Raw genomic sequence first — 19227 nt, forward strand, 5'->3', positions numbered from 1 at the left:
AAAAATTAGCCAGGCACGGTGGCAGGTGCCTGTAATCCCAGCTACTCAGGAGGCTGAGGCAGGAAAATCACTTGAACCAGGGTGACAGAGGTTGCAGTGAGCTGAGATCATGCCACTGCGCTCCAGCCTGGGCGACTTCATCTCAAAAAAAAAAAAAAAGAGGGTTTCAATGGGAGGAGGACAGAACACAAGTATTTCATCTCTTTCAAAGCAAACAGGCCTTCCCAAGCCCATCCCCCAGACCTTTCAAGTGGAAGAACCTATGAGATGTTCTTGGCAAGGAGCCCAAATGACTCCTTGGTTTAAATTTTGGTAAAGGGCGGGGAGGAGGGAGGATGCAGAATAAGAAAGAAAAGGAAAGAAAACAGGAAACACCTTTATTTCCCTGCTGTGCTGAGTGAATCCTTTAGCAGACTTGCCGAAACAAGAAATGAGCCAGGTTTCTTTGTTTTTGTTTTTGTTTTTGTTTTTGTTTTGGAGACAGAGTTTCACTTTTGTTTCCCGGGCGGCAGTGCAGTGTCGCGATCTCGGCTCACTGCAACCTCCACCTCCCAAGTTCAAGTGATCCTCCTGCCTCAGCCTCCTGAGTAGCTGGAATTACAAGCGCCTGCCACTGCACCCGGCTAATTTTTGTATTTTTAGTAGAGACGGGGCGGTCTCACCATGTTGGCCAGGCTGGTCTTGAACTCCTGACCTCAGGTCATCCGCCCGCCTCAGCCTCCCATAGGGCTGGGATTACAGGTGTGAGCCGCCACGCCCAGCACGAGCCAGGTTTTGTTGTTGTTTTTTGTTTGTTTTTCCTGCTCTGAGATAGGCAGCATGGTGGAAAGAGCATTGACTTCGGAGATGAAAGACCTGGATTTTAGACTCCTGGGGTAGCTACTTGCTAGCTGAGTGCTCAGGGGCACGCCACTTAGCCTCTGTGAAACTTGGTTCCCTCACCTGTAAACTAGAAGTGATAAGAGCCAGTCACCAGGTTAAATGAACCTCTAAAAGGTAGTGCCTGGCACAGAAGCCGGCATAGGGTGGGAGGGTCCTGAATGCTAAATATTACTCTTCCTCGCCTCCCTTCCTGAGGTAGGTCATGCAAACATTCCTGGCCGGTCTCAAGTGACCCCAAACTGTGACTTCCAAGGTTCCCCCAAAGTGAGTCAAGGGGATCCCCTGATGTATGGCCTCAAACTCGAGCCTGCTGCCTGAAGTGGGACTGGAGGAGGGTGAGAGGTGAGGCGGGCACGCTGAGGGTCGGGGGGGCTCTCCAGCTCCCCATCCTGCCGTCAGACAGACACTGCTCCGGGCACGATCCTGCGGATGTGGGTGTACGACTTCCTGATGGTGACGCTGCCGTGGTGCGACACGCCCCGGGGCAGGACGCACTCCTCTGTCAGTTTCTGGGCCTCGGGGTCCCAGCACAGCACCGTGGCGATAACCTCGTTCTTCTCGTCCCGCCCGCCGGTGATGTAGAGCCGGTTGTTGCAGGGCGCGATACCGCAGCTGGCCCGCTCGTGGCTGAGCTGGGTCACCAGGCACCAGCTGTCTTCCAGCGGGCTGTAGGCGTACAGCGCTCTCATGGCCCCACCTGAGGAGAGGGAGGAAACACGGTGGGCATCGCTCCATTTTTCTGGTTTCTTCCCTCTTAACCACTAAAATTCAACTTCTGATTAGGCCAAGTCTACCCTCTTGCCAACAGAAACAGTCGATTGATGGCTCTCCTGAAAGCCAGAGTGGGTCCTAGGGGCAGTGAGTTGCCAGTGCTGGAGACACCGCGACACACCGTTTACGTGCTGCAGCCAGGCGCTCATCAGGTTCTAAGCCATTCAGACCAATAAGAAGCCATTACTCACCAACGACATAGATGCGGTCCCGGAAACTCACTGCATTGATGCATTTAGCCTCCACGGGCATGGCCGCCTTCAAACTCCACTTGTTGGTGGAAGGGTCATAACACTGAGTCTTGTCTGTGGCCAGTTTCCCATTGGGCCCTCCCCCGATCACATAGAGCTTCTTCTTATGGCTGGTGGCTGCAAAGGAGCTGACATGGACAAGGAGGGGTGCGGCCTGTAGAGGCAGAGGGCACAAGAAGAAGCTGTCAGTCATGCTGCCCAGATTGCTGCAGTAGCTCCCACGATACAGGACAAAGCTCCGGGACACAGAACTGGTCATCTTTTGCCTAAAGTCACAAGGCCCATGGGCTTGACTCCTCTTAAGACACAGCAAGAATGAAAGCATGCATTTCCCACCCTCCCTCCAGGCTCCACGCAAGCTAGAGCAAGCTGTGTGTTGGGATGTGCCAGCCTCTCCCGGAATCCGGCTCTCAGGCAAGAATAAGTTTATACAGATGAAGTCAGCCAGTGTGGGAGGAAAATGATGTTTTATACATGCATATTCATATTCATTCATGTGCTCATCCACTCAAAAAATATTTATGGAATGCCTACTATGTACCAGCATTGATTTTCCTTGGTGCTTATATCTAGGAAGAAAAGCTGATACGGTGGCCACAGGTAAGCAGACTCTTCCATTATGGGGCAGCATTGAGGATTTTGAGATTAAGTCAGACGTGTGCTTCTATCCTGTGAACCCCAGGACAGTAAAGGAGACTTCCAAGAGCCTCTTGCCCATTTATTTACAGGATCTTTTTAGATCGTGGAGCAGCTTTGTGATAGGGCTTGTTTTGAGAAGATCCTGGGCATGTCCCCCATACATGTTAAGGGCTCTCAATATAGCACTTTTCAGGCTGACAGTCTTGGCTAGATGTGGTGACCTGGCTACTTTGCTTGTGCCTACAATGACTGTGTTGTACATTCTATTAAGCTGGAACATGCTTGGACATCTGATCTGATAAGGAGAAAGAAAATTTGAAACTGGGAATAACCTGGAAATGAGATGAGGTGGCTTTTCTTTTCCTGGGTCTGATATATACCTGAGGTTGCATTACTAAAGTCTGACATGCAGGCCTGTAAGTGGCTCATCATCCATGGGAAAATAAAGAAGGGATGATTTCTAACATGACCAAATCACTCTGGGTTCATAAACGGTGTAGTAAAGTGATCCGCATGTGTCCAGTGTGGAGAAGAATAGGAGAGAAGGCATCTGAGGAGACAAGACTCTACACCAAGACATGCAGACCAAGAGATCTCCCATCTAAGGACAGGGTGAGCCTCTGTGCACATCTGGGGTTCTGTCCAAATTAGGACAGGTGCCCACACAGACCTTCACCACTTGGAAGGACATTGTTTCTGTGACTTGATGAGCAATACTGAAGCAATAGCTCCTAGGAGGAGGGAAGCTCAGAGCCATCCGAACTGTTCTCCTTGGAAGTAAAGTGATCAGAAAGCTGACCACCACGGCAGGCATGTTCCAAAGCTTTTTTAAAAAGCACTGAAGTAATAATACAGGCAGTTACTTGTAGAAATCGTGTCCTATACCTCTGACCAGCAGTTGTGAAAGGGGTCGTAGGTCTCCACGTTGTTGATTCTCTGTAAGCCGTCAAAGCCTCCGATCACATAGACCTTGCCACCCAACACCACCATCTTATGCCTCCAGCGGCCTATGTTTAAATACTCAATCTGAATCCACTTGTTGATCGAAGAATTGTATTTCCAAACATCATGCTGTGTTTCTTTGCCACCTGCAAGAGATAAAAAGCATTTAAGAAACCACCAGATGTGTCAGAAATACAGCTTCTCCCATAATATCCCACATGTCCAAAAGTGCCAGGTCCCCAGGCCAGCCCTACCCTGAGGGGAGACACAAGAAACCCAGCAGGTGTGTGATGTCTGGCAAGGGAGACGAGGCAAATGCAGGAGAACAGGGAGAGACAGAATGGATGATGTGCCACACTGTGTCATGTCCACCTCAGTGCTGCGAGAGTTCAGAGAAGAGGTGGCTAAGTGAGCAGTGCCCTGAGAAGGCTTCAGGGGGCAGGACCCAAGCCAGCCTGGGTGGGTAGGGGCCAGAGGGAGCCTGGACTCAGTGTTTGCCCTCACAGGGAGGAGGAAGCAAGGCTGGGCGGGGACAGTGGGGTTTGTGCAGAAGGCAAATTACATGGCAGCTTAAATTCTATGTTTACTTTTTATTTAAACCAAAAAGCAAAGATACAGACCTGGAAAAATCACTAAGAAATCCTACAACATTCTCCTGGTTTGTCGCTCTGATCTGTTTAAAACAATCAGTGGGATTTATCCTATTTCTAAATAATTTTTGTTATAAAGTATGAGATGCTCACAATAGATCATTTGAGAGTGATCTGGTAAACATTTTCTTGACGGCAACTCTCTTAAAAAACAGAAAATACAAAATTCAGCAGCTGGGGAAAGAGACAAAGACAAAGGAGAACTGACTTTTTGGGTGATTTTAATCAAATATTTAACAGCTTTGTGTTTCCATTTTCCCATCAGCATAGACTACCACCAACTACTTAAAGCAAAGATTTACTTTTCAGACTTACATGTGTGCAATAGTGGAGAAATGAACATTACTGACCACATTCTGTGTCAGGGGTGTTTCTCTAGCATGGAACCCAGAAGTGGGTTTTCTAAGTCAAAGCCATGTGCACCCTGAATTTTTATAGGTGCAGCCAAGGCATCCTCCGCAGCTGTGGTGGTTGACTTTTCCTCATACCCACTTTTTGTTGGTGGTGGTGGTTTTGTTTTCTTTCTTTTATTTATTTATTTTTTTGAAGTCTGACGGAAAAAAACTATGTCAGTTTGGTTTTCGCTTACTATGAGGGAAGCTGAGCTTCCTCTTCCTTGAATCTTTTGTTCATATAGTTTGGCTATTTTCCTTTGGGTGGGGTACCTTTCAGAGGTCTCCATTAATTCAAAACATTGATCCCATTTAGGTAGCATCAAAAAGTATAAAATAAATGTAAATTTTCAAAGAAATGTATGCAACCTTTATTAAAACCTATGATTTTATTTTAGGACAAAAAAAAAACCCTGAGAAAGCATATTGTGTGCATAAATCAGAAGACACCTTATTGTGAAGATGTCAACCCTCCCTAGGTTAATCTATATACTCAGTGCCTTCAAGACTTTTGAGGGGAACTTGATGAGATAATTCTAAATTTCACTGGGAAGAGTAAGTTTGGAAAAATTTCTAAGAAACTTTTGAAAAAGAAAAGGGAAGAAGGAGGCTTTCCTTATCAAATATTAAAATATACTATAAAGCTATCCTAATACAAACAGTGCAGTACTAGACAAACCGATCAGTTAAAAACAAGAGCACAGAAACGGACTAAAATATATACAGATCATTAAATAAATGTTATTAGAACAATTGGTTATTCATTTGGATAAAAATTAAGTTAGATACTTATTTTACATTACATTTAAAATAAAATTCAAATGTTACTGCTACAGAAGTAACTGGAGAATGTATAGGATATTATGTTAATGACCTTGGGGTTAGGAGGGGTTTTCTAAGCATGACATGAATGTAGAATTGTATAGGAAAGAAAACAAGTATATAAAGGTAAAAAACAGCCACAGTCTAGGAGAAAATATTTGCAACACAAATAGCAAAGGATATATAAGAAGAGTTCCAAAAAATTAGTAAGAACAAGACAAAAACTGATAGGAACTGTCAAAGAGTATGAACAGATAATTTTTAAAAATAAATACAATTATCTGGTAAATATATATTTACCATTCTAGTCTATTAAAAATTTAAATGACTAATAATAAAAATCATTAGCAAGGATATAGAAAATGGGCACTGTCATTCATCACTGATTGAACTGTAAATTGGTACAACTTTTCTGTAGGAAAATTTCACAATATATACAAAATTCTTAATTCACATATGACCACTTCCAGGAAACTTTCCAAGTAGCAGCACAAGTGTGAAAAAATATGTGTCTAAGAATGCCTACTGCAATATTTTTTAAGGAGATCAAAAAAAGAGAGCTAAAAAAATTATGGTTTATCCATTTGGTAGACTGCCATATAGCTGGTAAAAAGAATAACAGTAGTGATAATACTGGCCAACGTAATTAAGCTCCCACCATGTGCTTTGCATGTAATAACTATATCACTTGATATGTATATCCATTAAACCAACATGTCATCATGTCCAGATGATATTGTTAATTGAAGTACAAGTTTCTGTTGATTTAGCCGTGTATAACAAGCATGCTTTCAGGTATTGCTTGTATCATTAAAAAGTGAACAACAAATTTATGACAAAAGAATAACATGTGGGCTGGGCACAGTGGCTCGCACCTGTAATCCCAGCACTTTGGGAGGCTGAGGTGGGCGGATCACCTGAGATCAGGAGTTCAAGACTAGCCTGGCCAACATGGTGAAACCCTGTCTCTACTTAAAATATAAAAAAAAATTGGGCCGGGCGTGGTGGCTCACGCCTGTAATCCCAGCACTTTGGGAGACCGAAGCGGGCGGATCATTTGAGGTCAGGAGTTTGAGACCAGCCTGTCAATATGGTGAACCCCCCACCTACCAAAAATACAAAAATTAACCAGGCATGGTGGTGGGCACCTGTAATCCCAGCACTTTGGGGGGCCAAAGCAGGTGGATAACCTGAGGTCAGGAGTTTGAGACCAGCCTGGCCAACATGGTGAAACCCCCTCTCTACCAAAAATACAAAAATTGGCCAGGCATGATGGCATGTGCCTGTAGTCCCAGCTACTCAGGAGGCTGAGGCAGGAGAATTGCTTGAACCTGGGAGGCAGAGGTTGCAGTGAGCCAAGATCTCGCCATTGTACTCCAGCCTGGACAACAGAGTGAGACTCCATCTCAAGAAAAAGAAAAAAAGAATAACACGTGTAGTATATGTGACAAAGACTGACTATGATGACCACACCTGTTGATCCCTCCTGGGCACATAGCTAAACTACATTTCCCAGGTCCCTGCACCCAGAGGGGGTGAGGGGAGGGTAAGGGAGGTCATGTGGCTAGTTTTTGCCAATGGAATGTGAGCAAAATTGATGGCACTTCCAGGCTGAGGCTTTTATGAGCAGGTGTGACTTCTCAACTCCCTTAGCTTTTTTCTTGTGCCTAAATCAAGGCCATGTGTAGGAAGAGGCAGTGTCAGAAGATGGCAGGACCCTAGGCCCCTGAGTGCCTGAGTGGAGCAGACCGTCCTGCCCCTGACCCCTGCATACTATTGTGTTAATTCACTGAGACTTAGGATTTGTAACAGCAGCTAAAATTATTTACCCTGAGCAAATAGAAAACAATTTTTGTAAAAAATGAAAACCCATAGAATTGTGATGGCACAGAGAAACTGCCCTATTTTACTTTACTTGCTCAGTATTGTTTGGATCTTCTACAACAATTAAGGCCGGGCGCAGTGGCTCATGCTTGTAATCCCAGCACTTTGGGAGGCTGAGGCAGGTGGATCACAAGGTCAGGAGTTCAAGACCAGCCTGACCAACACTGTGAAACCCCATCTGCACTAAAAATACAAAAATTAGCCAGATGTGGTGCCACGTGCCTGTAATCCCAGCTACTTGGGAGGCTGAGGCAGGAGAATCATTTGAACCCAGGAGGCAGAGATTGCAGTGAGCCGAGATCACGCCACTGCACTCCAGCCTGGGCAACAGAGCTAGACTCTGTCTCAAAAAAATAAAAAATAAAATAAAATAAACGTCTACAAGATTAAAAGAAAGCTAGAACCTAATCAATGGTATAAATGCATCGAAAGAATGACCTGCCCTTGATTTTGGAGGAAACACGCTCTGGGGTCCAGCTTTCCCCACAAGTTCAGATTCAAGAAAAGCCTCTAAGAAAGGGGAAGGGAAGCTTGTCTCCTTCCTTAGGGTCCCAGGGAGAGCCAGGTGGCTTTTGATGTGATGGGGAAGAGTGTGGGCGTTAGGCTTAGAACTTGGGTTGAAGTCCTGCCTGACACCTACCAGTGTGCGACCTTAGGTATGTCTGAGAATCTCTCTGAGCCTCTGTTTTCTCCTACCTTAAAAACACCTACCTTGCAGAGTTGATGTGAGAGGCAAGCAATTAAATGTTATTAAAGTATAAATGTATCTACCACTCAGTAAAGATGGTTGAGACTGCGTCATTCAATAAATATTTACTGAACATTTACCCCGAGGTCAGGCACAGTGCTAGGTACAGGGGCTATAGTGTTGCCCCTCATGGAACTCCAGGTCTAATGGGAAAGGCAGACACAAAGTAATGATCAATACTGAAGCAAACACTTTCGTAATGAAAAAGTATTGGGTCCTACTGAACTATACCCAAGTACAACCTAATAGACATGGGAGGGGAAGGGCAGACGTGTTTACTCATTACTGAATTCCCACTGCGCAGCTCAGGGGCCTATGCCTATAGCAGACACTGAATAAACCCTTACCACTTTCCCTCTTCTTTTTCTGGGAAGGACTAGACTTGTCTGCCTCCTCCCCAGGTTTTCTATTAATAGTACAATGCTGGCTGGACGAGGTGGCTCATGCCTGTAATCCCAGCACTTTGGGAGGCCGAGGCCGGTGCATCACCTATGGTCAGGAGTTCAAGACCAGCCTGGCCAACATGGTGAAACCCCGTGTCTACTAAAAATACAAAAATTAGCCGGGCATGGTGGCAGGCACCTGATTGTAATCCCAGCTACTCGGGAGGGTGAGGCAGGAGGATCACTTGAACTCGGGAGGTGGAGGTTGCAGCTAGCCAAGATTGCGCCACTGCACTCCAGCCTGAGCAACAGAGCGAGACGCTGTCTCAAAAAAAAAAGAAAGGAAAAGAAAAAAATAGTACAATGTTGCTCAGTTTTTTGTTTATTAAGTAGCAATGTACTCTCCAAGATAAGACCACCTGAGCTCCTGGGTCCGTATCCTGTCTCAGTCAGAGCCGGATCATTGCCAATTCACAGTAATTCTTCTAGGATGGTTGCCTGGCTGCCACTCAGGAATATATGTAGTGCTACTGGAGCTTGCTTTGCCTTTACATGACTCCTGCTTACCTGAGATGTAGACCTCATTTTTCAATGTCACGCATGCAAACTCCACCCACTTCTTATTCTCACTCTCCAGCTCATGCTCTGTTAGCGGGAGCTTGGCCACCTCCAGGCGGCTGCGCCTCAGGGGGTCCAGGCAGGTCACCTCTGCCACAAACCGTTCATCCTTCGTGCAGCCGCCAATGATCATGAACACCTCAGACTGGAACTCATGCATCCTGGGCTTGGTGCGCTCCGAAATGATCTGGAAATCGATGGGGGTACATGAAGGCAGGACAACACAAAGTTTCAGAGCTCGGGCTATGGAGCCATTAGGAGTCGGGTCCAATTCCCATATCTGCCACAGTATGACCATGTGACTTCACCTCCCTGAGCCTCAGTTTCATCATCTGTATAATCGGGATAGTAGAGGTAACTACCTCATAGGTGTGTTGTGAGGGTTAAATGGGATAATGTACACAGTGTGCTTCACCCAGGGCCTGGTGCATAACAGGTACTCAATACATGTTGCCGGTTTTTGCTGCTGTTTTAAGAGGTGAGGGTCTATTTACTATCAGATGCACTTCCTGCCTTTCCCCTCCTGCCTGCTCTGAAACCTTAAATCCTGGAATTTTATTTTGCGCTACTTTCCATTCCCCCTTGGCTTTAATTTCTTGATGATACCTCAGACTTTGCTCACCATCAGCCTTCTGGAAGAGACATCCTGGACAGTGACAACATAAGAGCATTCAGAGACTTAGGAAACAAGAACTAGAAGGAATCAGAGTGTGGCCAGGGAGGGAGGAAGGCTGGTTCCAACATACAGTATATGACCTTTCAGAGCTTTGAACAAGTGAAGAAATCCATACCATGGGTATTTGAACCCTGCTGAAAGAGCAGAGGTTCAGAAGTCAAATGTACCAGCGTTCTATCACCTATGGCCATGTGACCTTGGAGAAGTAACACGATCTCTGTAAACTGCTTGTAATCATTGCTGTGCTATCAGATGACTGTGAGCATTCATAAGGTATGAGGTAGAGGCGTGAGCAGAGCACCTGGCACACACTCGCCCCTCAACAGCTAATTATGCCTGTAGGAGCAGTGGTAGATGCCATATTGATACTGCTATAAAAGGAAGAGCTGCCCTTCCCTGGTTCCATTGATCCCCTGGGCTCCATGATGAAGGTTCCATAGGTGTGCTGACACAAGGCGGAGAGGCAGCAACCATCTCCCAGATGGCCAAAGTCGCCAATTTTCCCACAAAATTAGACTGATCTAACACAGACTACAGAACTTCGATTCTGCCCATAGGTGGTAACAAATAGGTTACAGTAGCAAAGACTGAGCCCTCAGATAGTGAATCCAACCAAGAGCCACAAATAATCAGACCAGCCAACTCCCAGCCTCTACTTTTCCATAACAGTCTTTGTTTGGTTGGTTGGTTTTCTGTGCCTAGGAGCCTGGTACAGTGAGTTCTGCATCCTCCGTTCTTGAGGCTGGACCATGGCCATAAAGTTTGTGGCAGGGCTGTTCCTTACAGGTCAGCAGAGTGGGGACGGGTGTGACTGGACAAAGCCTAGGCAATGGGCTGGCCCTGACAGTATGGACAGCAGAACGGTGCTGGGATAAGGGTGAAGGGGTGGGCCCGGGAACTTGGAGGCACCATGAGAACACCAAGCTGGCAGGACAGGATCTGGGCAATGGCACCAAAGACAAACTTTGCTGCTCTGCAACTTTCTCTTCAGGTATCAGCCCTGGTTCCTGTCCTTAAACCCCCTTCCCCACAGCTGAGGCACAGCCTCCAGCACTAATCTATCTGGTCCTCTTTCAGAGGGGATCTAGGTGTTTCAGGGCAATGCTTAGAAAAAAGCACTGGCCTCCCTGAATTGATTCCCTTGTGACCCTTTCTTCACTTCTGGGAACCAGGCCTCAGCCTCCACTCCGAAGCTCCCCTCATCTTATTTGCAATGCTTGCTCTCCTGCCCCAGTAACCTGTTGGGTGATTGAGAGGATGCTAGGAGGACTGGACTAGCCGTGATCTTACCTCCTGACCCCCAGGGCTGGCATCTCATTCCTTGGTCCTGACCTACGAAAGACTCTCCTCCTACTGGCTAAATTTCCTGGGTTCCTGCCTGCTGCCTGGATCTCCCATAATATTCTATTCTCAATTTCCCATGCTACCACCCCAATCCACTTACCCTTTAAGGCACTGTGAGTAATTTGCCATGTCACTTTGCCCTTTTCTCCAGGAAGCCATTCCTAACTTTGCACACATTCTCATAACCCTGAATTTCCCCCACAACGGCCCTTTTCATGCTTCATTGTAATTTACTGTAAGGCCCCTGATGGCAGGAACAGCCCTTTTTCTCCAGTGGATCCTCAGCACCAAGAATAGTACCTGGAGCTTGTGGGCATCTATAAACATTGATTAAATAAGCGAGTGAGCTGGGTGCAGTGGCTCACGCCTGCAATCCCAGCACTTTGGGAGGTCGAGGCAGGTGGATCACCTGGGGTCAGGAGTTCGAGATCAGCCTGGCCAACAAGGTGAAACCCAGTCTCTACTAAAAAGAAAAAAGAAAATAAAAAAATTAGCAAGGTGTGGTGGCAGGCACCTGTAATCCTAGCTGCTCGGGAGGCTGAGGCAGGAGAATCACTTGAATCTAAGAGGCAGAGGGTGCAGTGAGCCGAGGTTGCACCATTGCACTCCAGCCTGGGCAACAAGAGCGAAATTCCATCTCAAAAAAAAAAAAAAAAGAGCGAATGGATGAGTGAATGAATGGGCAAGCTGGGTAACTCAGTCTAAATCATTGTGGTAGTGAGCATCCACGACGGCCCCAGTGATCCCTGCTTCCTGGTATTCACATCTGTGTAGTTCCCTCCATGCTGTTCTAGAATTGGTCTCTATGACCAACAGATTACAGCAGAAGTGATGATACATCACTTCTGAAATTAGGCTATAAAAGGCACTACCAGCTTGCATCCTGATTACTCTCTGTCTTTCTTAGGTCATTTGCTCTGGGGGAGGTCAGCTGATATAGAGATGCCCACATGGCAAGAAACTGAGGCTCCCAACCAGCAGCCGCAAGGATCCGATGCCTGCCAACAGTCCAGTGAGTGAGCCTGAATCCCATTTGAACTTTGAGATTACTGCAGCCCCAGCCAACAGCTTTACTGCAACTTCATAAGAGACCCTGAGTCAGAAGCACCCAGCTAAACCACTCCTACATTCTGACACTCAGAGCCTGTTAGATAGTAAGTGTTTGTTATTTTAAAGTTTTCAGTTTGGGGGTAATTTGTTATGCAGCAATTGAGAACTAACACCATCATCTAGCTGATGGGCTTGGCTAGGGTAATGAGACCTGTCTTATAATTCAGCACCACGGAGCTGCCGAGTGGTGGCATCATTACCACATTGTAAGTTCAGCTACATTTGGCAAAATATTAACCCCAAAGCCATGACAAATGTCAATCTGAAGTCTGAGACGTGCCACTTTGTTGCAGACATACGGACGTGTTTGCCAATGAATTGCATGCAACAATCAGGCATAACCAGTTTATTTTCAGATTGTTAAAAACAGAGCAGATAATTGCACCTTAGTGACTGCTCACTGTCCACAGATCTTATACTAGGGGACAGAGTGAGCATATTGTTTCAGCAAAGCTGTCCTTGGGCTGGAGCCCGTGCTCCCCTTTCCCCACATCACACATGTCAGAGTAACGTTTGGTATAAACCAGGTTTATGTCTGAAAACTTAAGAGGCAATTAAGTGAAGAGGCAAATTTCCTCTGTCCCCAAAGATCTCTTTCAATGAAGGTTCCAGCTACCATTCCCAAATCAAATGGAGACCAACATTTGCTTTTGGTGTTCTAAAATTTCCTGTTGTTAACACCAGTTTAGAGAATGGGCAAGGTTAAAAGAGAAAGATGGGCCAGGCACGGTGGCTTATGCCTGTAATCCCAGCACTTTGGGAGGCTGAGGCAGGCAGATCACCTGAGGTTGGGAGTTCGAGACCAGCCTGACCAACGTGGAGAAACCCCATCTTTATTAAAAATACAAACTTAGCCAGGGGTGGTGGCACATGCCTGTAATCCCATCTACTCGGGAGGCTGAGGCAGGAGAATCTCTTGAACCTGAGAGGCAGAGGTTGCAGTGAGCTGAGATCGCACCATTGCACTCCAGCCTGGGCAACAAGAACAAAAGTCTGTCTGAAGAAAAAACAAAACAAAATAAAACAAAAACGGGAAAGATGATGATAGGACAAGAGGGTTAAAGTTTGGTAAATGAAGGGTACGGGGAGAAGTGTGTTCACAGAGTAGCCTCCAGGCTCACACTACTGTCATCAGGAGTCAACCCAAGACCATTCCAGCAGTGAGCAGACTGACTCAGGGAATCAACTGGCAATGAGACCCCAATTAGGAGGTCATGGTGGCTGGTTGGTTGGTTCAGTTGTCCAAACTATAAAATGAAGATGAGAAAGTGCCTTGAGAAGGATTTGGGAAAATAAGGCCACAAAAACCTGAGACACAGTGAAAAGACTGGTTTTAACCCCAGAGAAGGAAAATGATTGATTGTGAGAGACGGAACCAAGTGGCAATGACAACAGCTTCCATTTGTGGGGCACTTAGCATGTACCAGACACTGTACTAAGCATTCCATTCGTTACTTAATTCTCAAAACAGTTCTATCAGTTGGTAGGTATTATTACCCCCATGTTACAGATCAGAACTGAGCCTTAGCATAGCTAAGTAATTGCCTGAGGTTACACCGTAAATAAATTGTGGAGTCAAGATTAACACCCAGATCTCTGCCTGACTCAAAGCCCAAGTTCTCACCACTGAAGAATTTTCCAGATGTCAGAATTCTCTCTCCTCCTAAATCTAAAGCTTATAATGTCTGACTCTGCCCCCAGCACCTCGGAAATACAAAAGGCAATGAAAATATTTCATTACAGCAATTTTGCAGAAGACAGGGTAGGGACCTTTTATATAAGAGAAAAGTCTTTATCATCTGCATTTCAAGGACTTAGAAAATAGGAAGCAGAAACAAAAATAGCAAAAATATTGGAAGTATAGTTGATCAAGGCACTGTTTATGTTTAAATTGTTTTAAAGTGCTATTTATTTATTTTAACTTTTATTTTAGGTTCAGCATGTGCAGATTTGTTATATAGGTAAATTGTGTGTCGTGGGGATTTGGTGTACAGATTATTTAATCATCCAGGTAATAAGCATAGTACCTGATAGGTAGTTTTTCAGTCCTCACCCTCTTCTCATCCTCTATCCTCAAGTAGGCCCTGGTATCTTTTGTTCCCTTCTTTGTGTTCATGTGTACTCAATGTTTAGCTCTCACTTATAAGTGAAAACATGCATTATTTGGTTTTCTGTTCCTGTGTCAGTTCACTTAGGATAATGGCCTCTGGCTCCATCCATGTTGCTGCAAAGAACATGATTGCATTTTTTTATGGCTGTGTAGTATTCCACAGAAGACACTGAATAAATGCTGAACTGAGGGCAGTTGCAGAGACTGAGACCTGTCTGCAATTATATGCAGGCTGTCTGCTAGACATCCAGCATAGAATAGGACCTATGTGGTTTCCTAGTCTCCCCCCATCAATCCACTCATCACCCTTCATTTGTTAAATGTCCCATCTTCTCTGACACACAGACTGTTTAGCAGTACCTGGGTAAGACACAGACTGTTTTTGCAGTACCTGGTGCCATATCTGGCATAGAATTGGTGTTCAGGATTTATTTGCAAAAAATGAAGGCATAGCGTGCTTAAATACATGGGATGCTGTTTAAGTAGTTTTTAGGGGGAAATTTATAGCATGAAAGCCAATATTAGAAAGAAAGAAAGTCTCAAATCAGTGGCCTCCACTTCCACCTTAAGAAACTAGAGAAATAAGTGCAAATTAAACCCAAACTAAGCAGAAAGAAAGAAAATAATGATCAGAGTGGAAATAAGTGAAATAGAAGACAGAAAAACAATAGAGAAAATCAAATGAAACTGGACATTAGTTATTTGAGAAAAATCAATAAAATTGATAAGCCTCTAACCAGATTGATCAGGAAAAAAAAAGGGCAGACACAAATTACCAATATCTGGAATGACAGATGTGACAACACTATAGATTCTGCAGGTATTAACAAGATAATAAAAGAGTGCTGTGAACAACTTTATGTCAATAAATTCAGCAACTTACATTAAATGAAAAAATTATTTGAGGCAAAAACTATCAAAGTTCATTCTAGAAGAAACAGAGATCCTAAATAGTCCTATATCTATTAAAGAAATATACATTATAGTTTACAAACTTTCCACAAAGAAAACACCAGGCTCTAGTAAATTCTACTAAACATTTAAGGGTATGTTTGCAGAGTGAATGAATGAACAGTGGATCTAAGGACAACAAAAAAGAAACTAGAAAAGAACACACAGAAAAAGGGAGAAACTCCAAAAGAACCTCAGACAGACAATTCCTGGGCCACATTTGGCTAAGGTTTCTACCAATGGCCTAAGGAAGAAAGCTTGGTAGCAATCCCAGAACGACTGCATAGTGAGATATATGTATGGGTGTTCATGTGTACAAACTGTTAACAAACTGTCCCTATATCATTACTTCCTCTCCACTAAATTTTTTCCTGTCTTTATAAAGTTCTGAAGAAAAATCTTCTTCAGGAATTGTTAAGGAGAACCAGGTAGATCCAAATGATATGTTTACTCACCATTCATAGTACCCATTTAATCATTCAACAAGCATTTACTAATTACTCATTCACTATATAGCATTCTTAGGACTCTCTTCTAAGATCTAGAGATGTAAAGTGCAATAAGACATATTTCCTACTATAACAAGCTCCCAGTCTAGAGATATTTACAGATGATAAATTCAATGCGTTGCCATGCAGCAATTGGTGCTGTGATGGAGCAATGCACCAAGTGCTATGAGAACATGGAGAGTGGCTGGGTGTGGTGGCTCACACCTGTAACCCTAGCACTTTGGGAGGCTGAGATGAGAAGATCACTTAAGTTCAGGAGTTCAAGACCAGCCTGGGCAACATAGTGAGACCTTGTCTCTACAAAAAATTTAAAAATTAGCCGGGTGTGGTAGCACATGCCTGTACTCCCAGCTACTTGGATGGCTGAGGTGGGAGGATCACTTGAGCCTGGGAGGTTGAGGCTGCAGTGAGCTATGATTGTACCACTGTACTCCAGCCTGGGCAACAGAGCAAGACCTCATCTCAAAAATAAATAAATAAATAAATAAAAGGAGAAGTCTCTGGAGAAAGTGATGCTTGGACTGAGTTTTGAAGTAGGAGTAGAAGTCAGCTAGATGAAGAAGAGAAAAGCATTTGAACAACATTCATATTGACCTGGAGGCAGAAAAAGCACATCCACTTTGGGGAACCACAAGCTGTGTGTTAGGACTACAGCAGAAGTGGGAGGTTGGAGAGGACACTAGAGAAGCAGGCAGGAGTTTAATGATGCAAGACCAGGCTCTGGGAATGTAAGCAGGAAGTATGGGCTTTATTCTGAAAGTGATGGGGAGCCAATGAAGAAGGCAAGCCCAGGAGCAAGATGATCAGACTTGAGTTTCAGGTCTTTCAGCTGGTGAATAAATTGGAGGGAGGCCAGACTTGGGGCTGGAAGATGAGTTTTGAGAAATTTCCAGAAATTCAGATGGTGAGAGTCTAAATCAAAGTGATATCAGAGTATATCCAATAGACACAAGATTTCACCAGAGTGGGCAAGGAAGAGCAGCACCCCCATGGAATATTGACTAGACAGGGCACGTTCTTGTTTTTTGTTTGTTTTGTTTTGTTTTGTTTTTTGAGACAGAGTCTCTCGCTCTGTCGCCCAGGCTGGAGTGCAGTGGCGTGATCTAGGCTCACTGCAACCTCTGCCTCCCGGGTTCAAGCGATCTTCCTGCCTCAGCCTCCCAAGTAGCCGGGACTACAGGCGCATGCCACCACGTCCAGCTAATTTTTTGTATTTTTAGTAGAGACAGGGTTTCACCATGTTGGCCAGGATGGTCTGGATCTCTTGACCTCGTGATCCACCCGCCCGGGCCTCCCAAAGTGCCGGGATTACAGGTGTGAGCCACCGGGCCCGGCCCAGGGCACGTTCTTGTTTGTGTGTGCAGTGTAACCCCCAACCTCCCACCCTTCCACAACTGGGAAGAGGAAGCACGGGCCAGGCATGGTGCTGCGTGATTTCTACATCTCACCTAACGCTCTCAGTAACCGTCTGAACACGTGGGATCGGCCTCATAGATCAGGAATCAGGGCTTCTGGAACTGCCCAACTCAGCAATGAACAGGGGAGTGTTTTCTCCTTAATGCCCTAAGGATTTTTTAATCCGCTTCGCTTGCATCTCTGTGAGCCCCTAGCTAACTCCTTACTTCGCTGGTTAAATATAGCACCTCTTATCTTCTACTCACCTCATTGCCAGAAAGGTGGTACATCCTGGCTTCCTGGAGCAGCGGGAAGACCTCTGGGCACTGTCTGATGAGAGGATCTGCTTCCACCGTCTCCACAAAGTACCACGGGTCCAGAAGCGGTAAGCGCACGTTCTCGAGGACATAGGGGAGTAAGCAGAGTCGTTCTGATGGCTTGTGCCGGACCCAGCTCATCACGGTCTCAAACACCTGAGCCTCCTCGGTCACGTAAAGGTCATCACTCTTCAAGATGTGGTGCAGAGTGTCCACGGGCAGGTCAAGGAACTCCTCAGAGTTCAGAATCTGCACAAAGTTTTGAATGATGTAACTCTGAACCTGCTTCTTTAGACTGTCCAGCGAGTGTGTGTCGGCCAGCCTCAGTATTCCAACGCAGTTTTCTGGGTTCAAGGCTTCAGTGAGGAAGCTGGCACAGGCATCCACCATCCGCAGGAACTGATGAAATAGAAAGGGTGGAAAGGAGGCCAGAAAATGGTGAGTCCACAAGGAGGTTTATCAGTGAGTTGTGTGTATTAGCCAAAAATTGGAAACAACCTAAATGTCCAACAGTACAGGATGAGCTAAATACATACAATTCATTCATACAGTCGACTTAAAACAATGAGATACTTACTGGATGAGCTAAATACATATAATTCATTCATACAGTCGACAAAACAATGAGATACTTACGGGAGGAGCTAAATACATATAATTCATTCATACAGTCGACTTAAAACAATGAGACACTTACAGGACTAGCTAAATACATATAATTCATTCATACAGTCGACAGCTCTGTAGATACTTAAAACACATGTTGTAGAAAATATTAAATGAAATAGAAAATGTTCATAATGTATTGAGTTTTAAAATCTGTTCATTGGATCTGATTAAGCCTCTACATTTAATCAGCAATTTACGGGAAATACAGGGAAAGAGGAACCTGCTAAAGACGTCATGGGAACATGATCAGCAAAATCCAGACTGTGGAAAACTCTACAGAACAACTTGTTCAGTTTCTTCAACAAATACATTACAAGGGGATAAAAGAGACAGAGAAGGAGAGGGAGAACCTAAAGATAAACAGAGATTTAAGACACATTGACCAATTGCAAAGTATGGATCTTATTTGGATTCCTGATTTAAACAATATATATTTTTTCAAGTTGGAGAAATGTTTACACTGACTAATATTTGGTGCTAATGAAACAATTATGATTCATTTTAGGTGCAATAATGGTTTCATGTTTATGTTGAAGAAGAATCCTTATTTTTTAGAGCTATAAGTGAAATATTTGCAGATAAAATGAGAAAAGCACGTCACAAATCATATGTACATTGTGACCTTATTTTTATAAAGAAAACATACACAGAATAAAGTCATAGAAAGAAGATGAAAGGATGTAGGTCAAAATATTAATGGTTGTTATCTCTTTGGGTTATCAGGTATCTTAAGGCAAATTCTGCTGCAGCAGCAAACAACCCCCACGTCTCAGGGGCTTACAATAAATGTTCCTCTCTTACCCACTATGTGTTCTTCACGGGGCTCTTCATTCCAGGGGCCAGGAAGATGGAAAGCCCTTACCTGAGACATGCTGGTCCCATGACAGAAGGGGAAAAAGATGGCAGAACCACACAGAGGCTTTTAAAGCTTCTGCTCAGAGGGGGCACATGCTATATCCATTTACACAAAACCGTCCAGAGTAAGTCACATGGCAAAATTTGTCATCAAGGGAACCGTAGTTCTCCCACAGAAACAGGTCTCATGGGATGGACAGGGAATATACTATATAAATAATAGAAGGTATGACACTCTAAGAAGACTATGAGAATTTTTCTGTTTTTGTTTATTTATTTTATTTATATATCCTTTAAAATGAATACTTA

The 19227-nt window shown here is 44.6% G+C and overlaps 1 protein-coding gene across 1 annotated transcript in view; it reads right to left on the bottom strand.

Moving 5' to 3' along the window:
* Positions 1-356: 356 nt before the first annotated feature.
* Positions 357-19227, bottom strand: part of KLHL6 (kelch like family member 6) — a 64639-nt gene continuing 45768 nt past the window's right edge. Inside the window, exons 3-7 of the mRNA XM_003831990.5 lie at positions 17344-17793; positions 8932-9169; positions 3429-3631; positions 1845-2058; positions 357-1579 (exon numbers count right to left, since the gene is read on the bottom strand). Of these exons, the coding sequence (XP_003832038.1) occupies positions 1278-1579; positions 1845-2058; positions 3429-3631; positions 8932-9169; positions 17344-17793 (1407 nt within the window). The 3' untranslated portion in view covers positions 357-1277. The remainder of the gene's footprint in view (positions 1580-1844; positions 2059-3428; positions 3632-8931; positions 9170-17343; positions 17794-19227) is intronic.

The sequence above is a fragment of the Pan paniscus genome, chromosome 2, assembly GCF_029289425.2.
Source record: "Pan paniscus chromosome 2, NHGRI_mPanPan1-v2.0_pri, whole genome shotgun sequence".
NCBI classification, from domain to species: Eukaryota; Metazoa; Chordata; class Mammalia; order Primates; family Hominidae; genus Pan; species Pan paniscus.